The 15,427-nt window shown below is 38.0% G+C and overlaps 1 protein-coding gene across 1 annotated transcript in view; it reads left to right on the top strand.

Moving 5' to 3' along the window:
* Positions 1-15,427, top strand: part of DAW1 (dynein assembly factor with WD repeats 1) — a 33,793-nt gene that overhangs the window by 11,966 nt on the left and 6,400 nt on the right. Inside the window, 7 exon segments of the mRNA XM_045575480.1 lie at positions 192-250; positions 2,948-3,070; positions 7,042-7,141; positions 8,130-8,237; positions 10,946-11,052; positions 12,145-12,247; positions 13,260-13,374. Coding sequence (XP_045431436.1) covers positions 192-250; positions 2,948-3,070; positions 7,042-7,141; positions 8,130-8,237; positions 10,946-11,052; positions 12,145-12,247; positions 13,260-13,374 — 715 coding nt within the window.

The following is a 15,427-nucleotide window of genomic DNA, read 5'->3' on the forward strand; positions in this document are numbered from 1 at the left end:
AAATGTATTATTGATGATAATAATAGATGGTACAATATATTTTTTCTCATTTGTTCAGATATTGAATATTGTCCTTTTATTACATATAATTTTAAGATAAGCTTGCACATTTTTATTGGTTTGAAATTTAAAATTAATGAATTAAACTTAATTTTATTTGAGTTTAAAAATGGTATTTTCTTTCATTGAAGGTTCTCAGAGCACATATACTGCCATTGACTAACGTTGCACTGAATAAATCGGGCTCTTGGTAAGGTTCTCTATTTATTTAGAAAATAATAATTTTATTAGACTTCATTTTTCAGAACAGTTTCAGGTTCACAAGCAAAACTGAGCAGAACATGAAGGGATTTCTCATGTATCTCATGTTCCCCTCCCACTCCCTATGGCCTCCCCCACTGTCAACAACCCCAGAGGCGTACATTTGTTACAGTCAGTGAACCTACAGTGACACATCATTATCACTCAAAGTTCACAGTTTTCATTAGGGTTCGATCTTGATTTTGTACATTCTATGGGTTGTCAAATGTATAATGACATATACCCACCACTATGGTATCACACAGCAGTTTTACTGCCCTAAAACTCCTCTTACTTTTATTTGGTCTATATCTATATATTTCTATTTTTTATAATTTATAACATTCAAGGGGTAAACTTTTTAAAAGTAAAATTTGTATATATTTAAAGTGTACAATATGGTGATTTGGTATACATAGTGAAATAATTGCTAATCAAACTAAGATATCATCTTACAATTACCTTCTTTGTGTGTGAAGAAAGCACCTGATATTTATTTTTTTTACATGTTTCCCATAATCAATATGGTATTATTAACTGTTGTCACATGCCTGTAGATTAGATATCCAGACTTATTCATCCTAAATGATTGCAACTTTGTAATCTTGGACCAACATCTTCTCATTTCTCCCACTCTCCAGCTCCTGGTAATTCCTGTTCTACTCTCTGCTTCCATAAGTTTAACTTTTTTTTTTTTTTTTTTTTTTTTTTTTTTTTTTTTTTTTTTAAGATTCCACATAGAATGAGATTATACAGAATTTGTCCTTCCCTATCTGTTTTTTTTCACTTAGCACGATGTCGTCCATGCTCACTTTTGTTGTCACAATTGGCAGATTTCTTCTCTCTCATGGTTGAATTATATTTCATTGCATACATCACATTTTCTTTATCCATTCTTCTCTTGACCAACACTTACATTGTTCCCATTTCCGAGCTTTGGTGAATAAGCTGCAATGGACATGGGAGTGCAGATATCTATCTCTATGACCTCCTTACTGCAGTTCCTTTGGATACATACACCCACCCCCAGGTAGATTCACATTGCAGTTCTAATTTTAATCTTGGGGGGGAAATCACCATAGTGTTTTCCATAATGACTGCACCAAAACATTCTTGGAGAAGCTAGAAAGAAAATGCCTAGGGGAGAATTGCTGGGAGTCTTTCCCAGCAACTAGAAGGGTTCAAAAATCTGGGAAAGGCACTCCGTGTAAATTATTAAAGAGTCCAGAGATGAAACATAATTTTGGAATGCATTTTGGGGGAGCCAGAGAAAACTTAGCTAAAGAAACCAAGTTCTCCTGTCTCTCTGGACTCCTTGCTTTTTATTAACACAAATTGTCCTATAGTAAAGTAGATATATTGTACATATCAAAGGCCAGGGTTTAGTATACAGAATCCATAGTCAGATTTGGGGAAACTGCCTATGGCTGTTTAGGTGTTTGGCCAGCAGAAGGCAATAACATATAGATTGAAATGCCCTCAGCTGTCTGGCAGCAAGCAATCACTTATGCATCCTTTTCAGGTTTGGGGAAATGCCTTCAGTCATTTCAGATGATTCAGCCCTGCTAACATGCTGTTATTGGCTTCTGGCAGAGAATCAAAGACATAGTGCCTTGTCTACCTTCCTGTTTATTTGAGTTTAGATATAAGAATCTGTCTTCACCTTGTATAGTTACCACTTGACATTCAGACTCACCTTTCAACATTGTGCATTACTTTCTGTGTTAGAGAAATAGTGTCCCTCATAGAATATTTAAGAAATAACTAAGATACTATTATTTTACTTTAAAATATTAGAGGTCAATATATTACCCATTCATGTAGTAGAATAGTCATGTTAAAAATGGTTAAATATGAAGCATATATTCATGTGCCAGTCATGGTGAACCAGATGGGTAGAAGAACTAGCATGTATAAAATAAAAAATACAGTTCTTCAGAGAATGTGGGTGGTGAGGACAATTCAAGTCCCAGAGAGAGCCAGGGCTGCTGGCCTCGTGGACACGAGCAAAAGTTGAATTTTCCTCAAGGTTGTTAGAATGCCATTTGAAGAAGGTTAACAAAATAACGCCAATTTTGTTGAGAAAGACCAATGTGTGAGGACCATTTGTGAGGCAAAACCCATTGGAATATGGTTGTATTTGTTTAGGTAAGAAATGGAGACAATGGAGCGGGTGAGACTGGCCATAGCAGGGAAGTACTTGAAGCTTGAGGTAACAGCATTTACTAATAGATTGTGGGATGTGAGAGAAACTGAGAAATCAAAGGTGAAACTATGATTTTAGGGGCTGACCAACTGGAAGAATGATGCTATTTATTAATTAAGATATATTGGAATTTCTAAAAATGTTAGTGATTGTCATTATTTAGGTATACCTATTTTTATTATAAGTCTGGATGTTGCCAGGATTACTCTTTATTTTATTTAGTGACTTCTTTTAGGTTTGGGGATAAAATTGGAAAGTTTCTAAGGCAAAGAACTTATTAAGACAAAGGACTTTTTGATCCTATTTTAATTGTTTGTTCTGTATACACAATTTTCATGGAAAAAGTATGAGAAATGGGGCTATAATCTTGTAGGTAAAAAATGAGGTCTTATTAACACACAACTTTTCTCCGCTTGTGATTAATTGATATTCTTGTCTTAGCTTTATCACAGGAAGCTATGACCGAACCTGCAAAGTCTGGGACACTGAATCTGGAGGGGAACTTCTCACCCTGGACGGCCACAGGAACGTGGTGTATGCCATCGCATTCAATAACCCTTACGGGTAAAACACACTCACTCTCTCACTTCTTCCCTGTTAACCCATTGATTCACTTACTCAGCCCTTCCTCCATCTATCTTCAGGAGGGAAGGAGGAAGACAGAGGATGAAAATTTATTGAATGCCTGATACATGCTTTTAAATACCACTTCCAGTGCTTAAAGGAGTTTGGAGACTGGTATTTCTGTCCTCAATAAAAATATACAAAGTTCAAGTCCCTTTCCCAGAATCACACGGTAGTAGAGAGGAGAGCAAGAGTTAAACCTCAAGGGGGGCTGGCTTACCCTTGCAGCTCTCTGACAGGCAGCCCACTGGTGTTTGTAGCACCAGCTGATGCTTCTGGCTAATGTGCCATATACATTGATAAACATGTTTACTTTGTTTAGAAGTTCATTTGCAGTCTTACTGGGGAAAATATTGTGTATAGTAACAGGCTAAGTATAGTACCAAATGAAATAGAAGAATTTTAAAGCCAATCTGTTGTTCATAGAGGCAATAGACTACCAACGTTCTATTAGGTCTAGTAATACTTAATGTCGTTTTCTAATACTTTTTTAAATCGAATTTATTTAAACAATACAACAAAATTTAATCAACAATATAGTTGCCGTTGTTTTCTACTACTTGTGCCCAACGCTCAGGAAGCATTTTAATCCCTCTGTTGTAAAATTCTTGTGATTTTGATGCAAAAAATTCGGTCAATGCATTTTTGAGGCATTCTTCATTATTAAATTTTTTTCCAAGAAGAAAGTTTTGCAAAGAACGAAACAAATGGTAATCGGAAGGGGCAATATCAGGAGAATATGCAGGTTGAGGGAGAACTTCCCATTCCAACTGGCGCAGTTTTTCAGCAGTGATTCTTGCAGTATGCGGTCATGGGTTATCGTGGTGAAGAATTACGCCCTTCTGATTAATCAGCACGGGTTCTTTTTCTCTTAAAGCTTGGGCTAACCTTTCCAATTGGGCACTATACACTGCACTTGTAATGGTTTGGGTAGATGGTAAAAGTTCATAATGAAGAATTCCTTTAAAATTCCACCAAACACACAACATCACTTTTTTCGCATGCAAGTCAGGTTTTGGCGTGGGCTGCGGAGCCTCATTTTTGTCCAACCATTGAGACCGCCTTTTCAAATTAACATACAGCACCCATTCTTCATCTCCGGTAACAATTTGCTCTAAAAACGGCAAACAGTTTTGACGAGAGAGGAGCGAACTGCAAATTGTGACTCTTGGATTACGGTTGTTGTCGGTCAACTCATGAGGAACCCATTTTCCAAACTTTTGGACTTTGCCAAGTGCACGCAATTGATTGGAAATTGTTTTTTGTGAACAATTTAAAGTTGTCGCAAGCTCTTGTAGGGTAATTTGAGGATTTTGCACCAAAAGAGCTTGAAGAGCTTCTTGATCAAAATTGGACACACGGCCTCGACCACTCTTGTCATCTAATGAAAAATTTCCCTCGCGAAATTTCTCAAACCAACGCTGGCATTTTCTGGAGCTAACTGCATCTTGACCAAGAGCACTACAGATGTTTTTTGCAGCCTCACTTGCTTTTCTTCCTAATTGGAACTCGTAAAGCATGCAGTGCCGAATATGCTCTTCATCTGCCATCTTCTTAGCCCTAGTTTTGCAACAAAAACCAAACCAAACACAAACTTTTTCAAGCAAAACTTGTTAATTGCACTTCACACGTTCTGTAGATACCACGTGTTTGAAGGTTATGTCAATACAAGTCAACGCCAAGCAAGATTTTAAACAAATGTTTAAAAACGACATTAATTATTACTAGACCTGATATATCTATCTTTCTGCACGACATTCGCCGATACCCATGACTCCATGCATGCTGGCAGCAGCTGCGGTAACTACGGGCATGCTCACCTTCCCTGCCCACTGGTTAGGTTCTAAGGTTACCAAGAGTTGGTCATATTTGTCCGTGAATCTGCCTATGTTGGTTGTGCTTTCAGTTATAATTATGTATTTAATTAAAATTTGCTTATAACCAAAGAAATGTGAATGTGAAAATGAAGCTGTTGTTTTCTATGAAAGCATAGAAAAGGTAAATATTGAAAAAACTTGCTAAATGAAGTTGTAGATGCGATAAATGCAAAAATTGGAAAACACATTGTAAAAAATTGAACAAATTATTTTTTAGAAAATATATATTTTATTGATTTTTTTACAGAGAGGAAGGGAGAAAGATAGAGAGCCAGAAACATCGATGAAAGAGAAACATCGACCAGCTGCCTCCTGCACACCCCCTACCGGGGATGTGCCCGCAGCCAATGTACATGCCCTTGACCGGAATCGAACCCGGGACCTTTCAGTCTGCAGACCAACACTCTACCACTGAGCCAAACCGGTTTTGGCAAAATTGAACAAATTCTTGCAGTCAGGTTGTTCTGCAAGTATTTTTAAGTTTAAGTTCTCATTCCATTTTAAAGAAAAAATGGGAAATTGATGGGGGCTTGACAGCTAGGGAGGGATTGCGGGAGGTTGGCCGGCCAGGGAGGGATCATGAGAGGGCTCCAGGGCATGTCTGGCCCTCTCTCCCAGTTCCAATTGGCCAGACCCCAGCAGCAAGCTAACCTACTGGTTGGAATGTCTGCCCCCTGGTAGTCAGTGTGTATCATAGTGACTGGTCGAGTGGTCGAACAAGTGGTTGACTGATCGGTCAGACACTTAGCATATTACACTTTTATTATATAGGATTGTTAATTTTCTTTTGTTAGTAATTTTCTAAACTAAGTTTTTTATCATATTCATTGAGTAACTGGAACCTAAGTTTAGCTGCATGCTACTATGAATGCCAAATTTGTGAGACAGGGGCAGGTGAAAAAGAAAGAGATTTATTTATTCAAGTGCTGTTTACCTGAGAAAATGGGGGACTCTTGTCCAAAGCACATATTCACATCTCAGTGCAGGCATATCTTTTTATAAGGAGGGAGAAGGGAAGCAGAACAACCAGGTCAAGGGAGGGTCTTTGAAAAGTTCTCTATATGCAGACCAACTGAGTCTATTCTCATAAGGACCTCTAAACTGGTCAAGTCTAGTGTGCATCATCTGGTCTTTGTCCTTTTGGTTCTGCACCATCCTGTTCTTATTGATGAAGGTCAAAAATTATCTTGGAACTTGGATGACTGAAGGTCAGAGTTTGCATTTTCTGAAGTTAGTTCCTGGGATTCTTATATAAACACAAGCGTCCCAGTGCATGAATTCATGCACCAGTGGGGTCTCTCAGCCTGGCTTGTGGGATCAGACTGAGACAAGCTCTCTGACATTCTTTGAGGGGTCCTGGATTGCGAGAGGGCACAGGCCAGGCCAAGGGACCACACCGGTGCATGATCAGGATTGGGGAGGTACATGAGAGGTTGGTCAGCTGGGGAGGGACTGCGGGAGGGCTCCAGGGAATGTTTGGCCCATCTTGCTCAGTCCTGACTGGCCGGACCCCAGCAGCGAGCTAACCTACCAGTTAGAGTGTCTGCCCCTGGTGGCCTGTACACATCATAGTGAGTGGTTGAGCAGTCTTAACATACCATTAGAATAGTACTCTTTGATTGGTTGAATAGCCAACTGGTTTACCGGACACTTAGCATATTAGGCTTTCATTATATCGGATGCTGTTTATCTACAAGCTACATAGTAGTCAGACTCTGCATTTACAGAAACAATGTCAAAAGCTGGGGTAAGTTCCAATTCCCCACTATTACAGTTGTACTAATTTGAAAAGTATTTTTAATCTTAAACATATATCTTTAATGTAAAATATTTAAAATGAAACAACCTGATGACATTAAAAATTAGACCTTTATTCTGTTACCAATGAAGCAGATATAGGTTTGCTTCTTGTTTTAAAAGTTAAGCAAATTTCTGAGCAGGTAGAGAGCCATGTATTAATATCTTAATTCAGTGGGTCACTGAACTGAATTGAATTGGAGTTCAAAATCCACATTTTTTTTTTTTTTATCTTAGTGACAAAATTGCCACTGGGTCCTTTGATAAGACTTGTAAACTGTGGAGTGTAGAAACGGGAAAATGTTACCATACCTTTAGGGGTCATACAGCAGAAATAGTGAGTACATTTATTTTATTATTTTTTATGTTGTTGTTCTTTGTTTTATGTTTCCATTCTTTTCTTTTGATAGATTTCTTCTTTTTTTTTTTTTAAGAGCAGTTTAGGTTCATAGCAAAATTGAGGGGGAAATAGAGAGATTTCACACGTACTCCCAGTTCTCTTCCCTCCCCTCAACCCCCATGCAAATAGCTTGTCCCATTATTAATATCTTTCACAAGAGTGGTACCTTGCTTACAAATAATGAAACTACACTGACACATATTACTACTTCTTTTTAATATTCCATTATAAAAGTGGTGGTTTTATTTTTATAATTAATTAAAAAATTCTAACCAGTATTTTTATTCTCTATAAATTTTGTGTAGTGGCATTGATATAATTTACAAACTACTCTAATTTTAATATCTTATAGATTCCTGAATTGACTAAGTAGACATATAATATATAATAAGAAGTACATTAGTACAGTAGCCAAACTGATTTTCTCCCTTCCTTCCTTCCTTCCTTCCTTCCTTCCTTCCTTCCTTCCTTCCTTCCTTCCTTCCTTTCTTCCTTCTTTCCGTCCTTCCATCCTTCCTTCCTTCCATCCTTTCTTTCTTCATTTATATTTCTTTAGAGAACTGACTTGAGTAGGGTTGATGAAATTCTTATGATAGTTTTAAAAATAATTTCTATATCTTGTAAAATAGACTGTTTTCTAGATGTCACTAAAACTCAAATTTGTATAAATAGTTTGATACGCTAAACAACTTTTACTTTAGTGTGCCCTTGTCCTTGGCCAATTCTTTGATACATCTTATAGCAATTAGTGAGATAATTGGCACTCTATGGAACAAGTGATAGTTTTAAAAAAAATAAACACGGTATTTATTTTAGGAATAAAATGTATTTATACTTATCAAAATTCATTTTGAAACTTTTCTTTATAAAATTAACAATTTAAAATACTATATTTCTAAAACCCCTTTCATTTCATGTAATCCAGGTGTGTTTATCATTCAATCCTCAAAGCACATTGGTGGCTACTGGAAGTATGGACACAATGGCCAAACTGTGGGACATTCAGAACGGAGAGGAAGTATTCACTTTAACCGTATGTTAACAGTGTTACTAATGCCTTTTAGAGTTTTCCATTTTCGTCAGCCATTCCTTAGGATAAGTCCATTGTTTGTGTTTGTTTTCACTTGTATTACAAAATTAGCTCTAAGTAGACAATGGTTTTTAGACCTAAGTGAGAGAGTGTTCTCATTGGTGTATCAGTAATGAATCTTCTAGAGAAGGTGGTGGCTATTCTCTGAGACTTGGCTGGACGTTCTGGGGAAGCCAGATGAAGCCAGATTTATTTTAATTCACTTCAGCCTAGAAGACACACCTATTACAGCTTAAAACTATTGCCATCTCTTTGGCTAACAGTAAAGTAGGTGGAGGCTGGCACTTTTAGGAAAAGGCAGAACTGGGGAAACTTTCTAGCAAGTTTGTCAAAGGAATGACTGTTAGCATGCTTCTCTGAGACCCCCCCAGCCTTCTGTATCACAAAGTCCAAAATGACAAGAGGCAAGCGGCAGAAGGTGAGCAGGCCAAAGGGCACTTCCCCAGAGTGAGTGCTGGTGGTGTATCTGCACAGGGCCCTCTGTTTGTCATCACTACAGACTAGCACCTTCGCCTCACCTGCTACCCTCCACTCCTTCCCACGGACCCGAAACTACCCAACAAAAATAAAGCAGCTATCTATGGCAATTAATATATAGGACCAATTGAATAAAAGCAAATCCAGTTTTCTTATTCTTTCAAAGTATAGATGTGTTAAAAAAAAAAAAAAAAAGAATAGAGGGTCCCTTTCCTAGGAGAGCTTTTTCTTGAAAAAGTAACAAAATAAATAAATAAAAATGGACTTAAACAAGAAAGAAAAAATTACAACACTGTTTTCAACTAACACCAGGAGTTTTTCTTTCTCAACTCAGAGTGCCTGGTCTTATTAATAAAAGTATTATTTTTTTTATCTGTGTTCTCGTCATTTCTGCTGGTCTTTGCCTCTCCCTCCCAAACTTTTGGAGGGCTGAGCCCTGCTCTGCATACTCTTCTCCTGCCAGAGAAGAACACACTTGTTTTGTGTGTTCAGAATTTTAATGTTCCGCTACATTTGATTTTTGTCATGTGGAATGAACCAGGAATTTAATTTGTAAATGAATGTTTGTATTATTTTAAAAAGTAATTATGTGAATGTACTAAAATAACTAGGATAATGAGGGATCTTCTCCAAGTAGAATCTACTGCTGAGGGGCTTTTCTCATTGTCTCAGTGTGAGTCATTGGACCTAGACCTTCACAAGGTGAAAGTCAGGCCAAAGGCTACATCATTATTGATCAATTCACATTAAATTAACATAAACATTTCTTTTTTAAAATTTATTAACTTCACAAACTTTTTTCTTTTACTCATCACCTATTATTAGCCCCTAAAGCATATAGGCCCCTGCTTTCCCAAAACGCGCTCTCTTCCTTTCAAAACCAAGAAAGCAAGCAAACAACTTTATTGAGTGAAAATGGAGTTGCTTTAAGTGTCTGTCTATTTTTAGTGAACCTAAAAAAAGTATGTAGTTATCACCAAAATCTAGTTTTAGAACATTTCCATTACCCCCAAAAGACACCTCATGCCCATTTGTACTCACTTCCTATTCCTATCCCAATGGACCACTAATCTTTCCTCCTCTATATGTAAACTAGAGGCCTGGTGCATGAAATTTGTGCACGGGAGGGGTGTGTCCCTCAGCCCAGCCTACACCCTCTCCAATCTGGGACACCTCAAGAGATGTCCTACTGCCAGTTTAGGCCCAATCCCACCAGGACTGCTGACTCCCAACTGCTTACCTACCTGCCTTCCTGATTTCCCCTAACTGCTTCTACCTGCCAGCCTGATCACCCTAACCATGCCATGCCAACCTGTTTGATGTCTAACTGCTCCCCTGCCATCCTGTTTGCTCCCAGCTTCCTTCCTCTACTGGCCTGGTCACCCCTAACTGCACTCCCCTGCAAGGTTGATTGCCTCCAGCTGCCCTCCCTTGGAAGCCTGGTGACTCCTAACTGCCCTCCCCTGATGGCCATCTTATGTCCACATATAGGCAGAATATTTGACCACCTGGGGGCAGCCATCTTGTGTGTTGTAGTGATGGTCAATCTGCATATTACTCTTTTATTAGATAGGATAGAGGCCTGGTGCACAGGTGGGGGCCAGCTGGTTTGCCCTGAAGGGTGTCCTGGATCAGGGTGGGGGTTCCCTTGGGGCATGGGGTGGCCTGAGCTAGGGGCTTGTGGTGGTTTGCAGGCCAGACACGCCCTTTGGTGACCAAAGCAGAGGCCCTAGTATTTGGGGTTTATTTACCTTCTGCAATTGAAATTTTGTAGCCTGGAGTGGAGCCAAGCCTCCTGCTCGTTCTGTGGTTGCCGCCATTTCTGTTTGGATTTGTTTACCTTCTATAATTGAAACTTTGTAGCCTTGAGTGGAGGCCTACGCCAGCAAGGAGTGGTGGAAAGCTTGGCTTCCTCCATTGCCTGGGAAACCTAAGCCTCCCTCCTGCTCTCTGTGTCTATAGCCATCTTGGTTGGGTTTACTTGCATACTAGCTCTGATTGGCTGGTGGGTGTGGCTGGTGGGTGTAGCAGAGGTATGGTCAATTTGCATATTACTCTTTTATTAGGTAGGATTGCTTTGTCTTTTCTGGCATTTTCTTTTAGGCACTGATATTGTGCATTTCTAATACTTGCTTTACCTAAAAGTATGTGTGATGGCATCTGCTCTCCTTTAGGGACATGCAGCTGAAATCATCTCCTTGTCCTTTAACACTTCAGGAGACAGAATCATCACTGGGTCTTTTGATCATACAGCTGTCGTGTGGGACACTGTGACTGGAAGGTATTCTATTTATATAGATATATATATATTTTAAATTATTGTTTGATTTTTTTTTTGAGAGAGAGATAGAGTTAGATATATGATAGATAAATGATAGATAGATAGATAGATAGATAGATAGATAGATAGAAACAATGATTTGTTGTTTCAGTTATTTATGCATTCACTTGTTGATTCTTGTATGTGCCCTGACCTGGGAGCAAACCTACAACCTTGGTGTATCAGAACAATGCTCTAAGAGAACTACCCAGCCAGAACCAGTATTCTTAATTTTTAAGAATTTTTCCTTCTTGATCAGAGGGTTAAGAAGACAAATCTTTGTTGTTTTATTGGTTTAATTCTAAATGTATTAACTGTGTTCTAGACTCTATAAGAATAAGACACACTTATGTATTTCATTTTTTAACCATATTTTTAATCCACAAAAATAATGTGATTTCTCAGAATTTTGAACAAAGAATGTCAATTAGCAACATAACAGAGGAATGTTAGCAATACCCTGGCTATATAGTGATTATTTATCTTTTGTACAAGTAATCAAATTTCAATGGCTTATCATTATGGTAGGCATGGATATCATGAGTAAATAAAATCATATCTAATTTCCTAAATTTAATTTGGTACCAGAACTTCAGTTTCCTTCCTAATTATTTTTGGCTCTATTTTCAAAGAAGTTAACTAAGTTAGCTTATTTGTGTTATAAAACCCCACTCTTGAGACTTGTCTGTATTTTGATAGAAGGGTTAATCATCAGGGATACTCATCAGGGTGAAGTCTACAAGAGAGAGCAGACACTGACAGGTGGTTTCAGGGCTTCACACATCTGCTGTAAGAACACTTCCAGGATTTCAGGCTACCTTTCTTTTTAACCTATGCCTTTCTGGTCTTATGTTAAAAATATTGCTATCTTTGACTGTTGAAATGAAATTAGTAGTGGACTTTTTTTTGAGCTTCAGTAAAGCCATCTTTGTTTTGTCATCAAAGAGTTTATTTTGTAGAAATTAGAATTTATATCTTACACAAATAGGTTTGTCATAATTAATTGTGCACATCTGCTGCGTCAGGCATCTTTGAATCATTTCCATTTTGCAGGAAGGTGTGCAACCTAATTGGGCATTGTGCAGAGATTAGCAGTGCCTTATTCAACTGGGATTGCTCTATGATATTGACTGGCTCTATGGACAAAACCTGCATGGTGAGCTCAAGAAATACCTTGGTTTTATAATTCTCATGTCTGCTTCCTTACTGTGTCAAATACTCATTGCAACATTAACAAATTTCAAAGGTGTTATAAAATTAAGATATTAATTTATAAATAATAATTGATAAGTTTTTAATTTTCAGTTTTTGATCCTTCAAGTTTAGAGAAATTATGATTTAGTAAGACAATTTTAATGGATTCAAATATATTAAGAGGTTTTATTTTTTAAAAGGCACATTCTTTTTGCTTAAGTCCCTCTACTCATTGATTAAACATTGATTAATGTTAAACAGTGAAGCTCAAGAAGTTTTAACCAGTGCCTTCCTGACTTTAAGTTTCTGTTACTAAGAGCTTATACGATGGAATTATTTGATTATGTATCAAATGTATTATAATCTTAATGAACTTCACATTTCCTGGCATTGTAGTTTTAGATAAAACTTCTTGATATTGACACCTTTCTGATGAAAAGAGGACACACAGGTTGAAGTGCACACTTGGAGATTTTTTCCTAATGTGCTATCAGATTTGCATTACCTGATCTAAGTGTCTGCTTTTGGTTTCCTCTGTGTCCAAAGTGTGCCTTTTAGCTGGTTGGCTGTGGTAGCTTGTCAGAATCAGGGTAAAATAAACAGAACATGTAAAAATCATACACATGATTTTGGCACAGTTAATTCACACCATAAGAATGATATGAAGAATACTTCTGGCCGTCTTTGCATTTTGGACCAAAAGTTACAGTCCTCACCTTCTTCCTCTTCCTCCTCCTTCTTCCCTCCTTCTTTTTCTTCTTCTCCTCCTCCTCCTCCTCCTCCTCCTCCTCCTCCTCCTCCTCCTCCTCCTCCTCCTCCTCCTTCTTCTTCTTCCACTTCCTCTTCTCCTTCTCCCTCTTCCTCCTCCCCCTCCCCCTCCCTTTCCTCTTCCCTTCCCCTTCCTCATCCTCCCTCTCCTCCCCCCCCCCCTCCTCCTCCTCCTCTTCTTCTTCTTCTTCTTTAAATAATTGCAGTTGTGGGATGCTACAAGTGGAAAATGTATGGCTACATTAACAGGCCATGATGATGAAATACTAGACTGCTGTTTTGATTACACTGGAAAGCTTATTGCAACTGCTTCAGCTGATGGTAGGTCATCTGTTCATATATTTAACTTATGGAGGGACTTATGCTTTACTTAATAAGTGAGTGATTCTACACTGTAGGTCATCCCTTGATGGCCAGCTATGATATTGTAGAAACTGTATCCCTATGATGCCACTGTATGTTACTACACTATGTCTGTATTATATCATTGATAACCACATGTAATGCTATGCAATGTCTGCATCACCTCTGTGACAACCACTTATGATTTTATACTAGGTGTTTATCATCTCCTTAATAACAATATACAATATAATGGTACATTCTGGGTCATCTCCCTGATGTCCATGCACTATGCAATACAATGTCAATCTCAGCCACTTGACCACTGTCAATGGTTCTACAATAAATCTGCATTATCTCCTTTAAGACCACATGTGCTGTCCACTATGTCTAGCAAATCTTTATGATAAACATATATAATGCTCTGCTATATATCATGCTCATGAGTACCACCATGATTGTATATTATGTGTTTCTTATTGATAATCATAGGCTGGTGCTACACGATGTGCCTCAATTTCATGAATACCACATATGATGCTACAAAACATCTATGTCATTTCCCTGTTGATCACATATGCCATTATATTATTTTGCTGGTGATTCATTTTAGCTACCCAGTTTTTATTTCATCATTGACTCCCTTTTAAAATTACATTTGCTTACTTATTCTCTTGCTGGGCTTTTCAAAGGTAATTCTTTGACATTACCTATAAGTTATTTTTATATCTTGGAATATAAACCCTGTGAATCTGGACAATTTTATTTTTCAAAGTAATTACTTTTTCATTTTCTCACAGATCTTGGCTTTTAAAAATTATCTTTCAACTGTAACTAATTTGCCCTTTTCATTTTTAAATATCATTCTCATTTATACAAAAAAATCCTTATATATATATATATATATATATATATATATATATATATATATAAATACCTACTTTGTGCCAGGAAAAAAAAGTGAACAAAAGAGAGAAATCCCTGCCCTCATGGAGGAGGAGACAATGACCAATGCCATGCATATGTTTTATGTGGAATGTTAGATTAAACAGAATGTTAGATTGTACAGTATGTTAGGAGTTGGTCAGTGCTATGGGGGACAGGAAACAAGTAGGGCTAGAGCACATGTGTCAAACACAAGGCCCGCAGGCCAAATCCGTCCCGCCAGTCCTTGCAATGTGGCCCGCACCGCGCTGTAATCACTGCACTCCGCTGCGTTTCCATCACAATGACAGTTTATGACTGTTCAGTAAACCATTCGGCCCACGATTTAGGCTAGATTTTAGATTTTGGCCCCTTCTCTGATTGAGTTCGACACCCCTAGGCTAGAGGATCACAATAGATGAGAATAAAATACAAGCTTGATTCTTCTAGTTTTGTTTTTTTCTATGATCTGCTCTTTTCACTAGAAAAGTATTAGGCCAATTTCTTTATTTATCTTGGTCTTTGCTCCTCTTAAAATTGAACCTGTCAACAAAATGAGTTACCTGGGCAGCTACATCTGTTCCTATATATTACTCTTTCCTTCCTCTTTGAAATTATGCTCAAGGCTTATTTTTTTAAATCTCATTCATATTTCAATCTTTTTTTTTTTAAATTAAGGTTTCATACTATCTTATTTCTGTGTTTTCTGAAGATTAAGAATGCTTTTGTGCTAATTCAGAGTATTACACTATGTAGGATATTCTTTTTTCTATTATTAATAAACTCTTAAAACAAGTTGGTCACTTTCCTTTAAGGCATTTAAAATGTCCTTCTAAGGAGCAAGTTTTATATTTTAACGAGAGGCACAGTGCATAGATTTGTGCACCAGTGGGGTCCCTTGGCCTGGCCTGTGGGGATCTGGCCGAAACCAGTTCTCTGACATCCCCGAAGGGTTCCAGAATTGTGATAGGGCACAGGCCAAACTGAGGGACTCCACTGGTGCATGATCAGGGCTGATGAGGGCCAACTGGCCAGGGAGGGACTGCAGGAGGTTGGTTGGCTGGGGAGGGATTGAGAGAGGGCTCCACAACATGTCTGGCCCATCTTA

The sequence above is a fragment of the Pipistrellus kuhlii genome, unplaced genomic scaffold (assembly GCF_014108245.1).
Source record: "Pipistrellus kuhlii isolate mPipKuh1 unplaced genomic scaffold, mPipKuh1.p scaffold_m20_p_7, whole genome shotgun sequence".
Lineage (NCBI taxonomy): Eukaryota > Metazoa > Chordata > Mammalia > Chiroptera > Vespertilionidae > Pipistrellus > Pipistrellus kuhlii.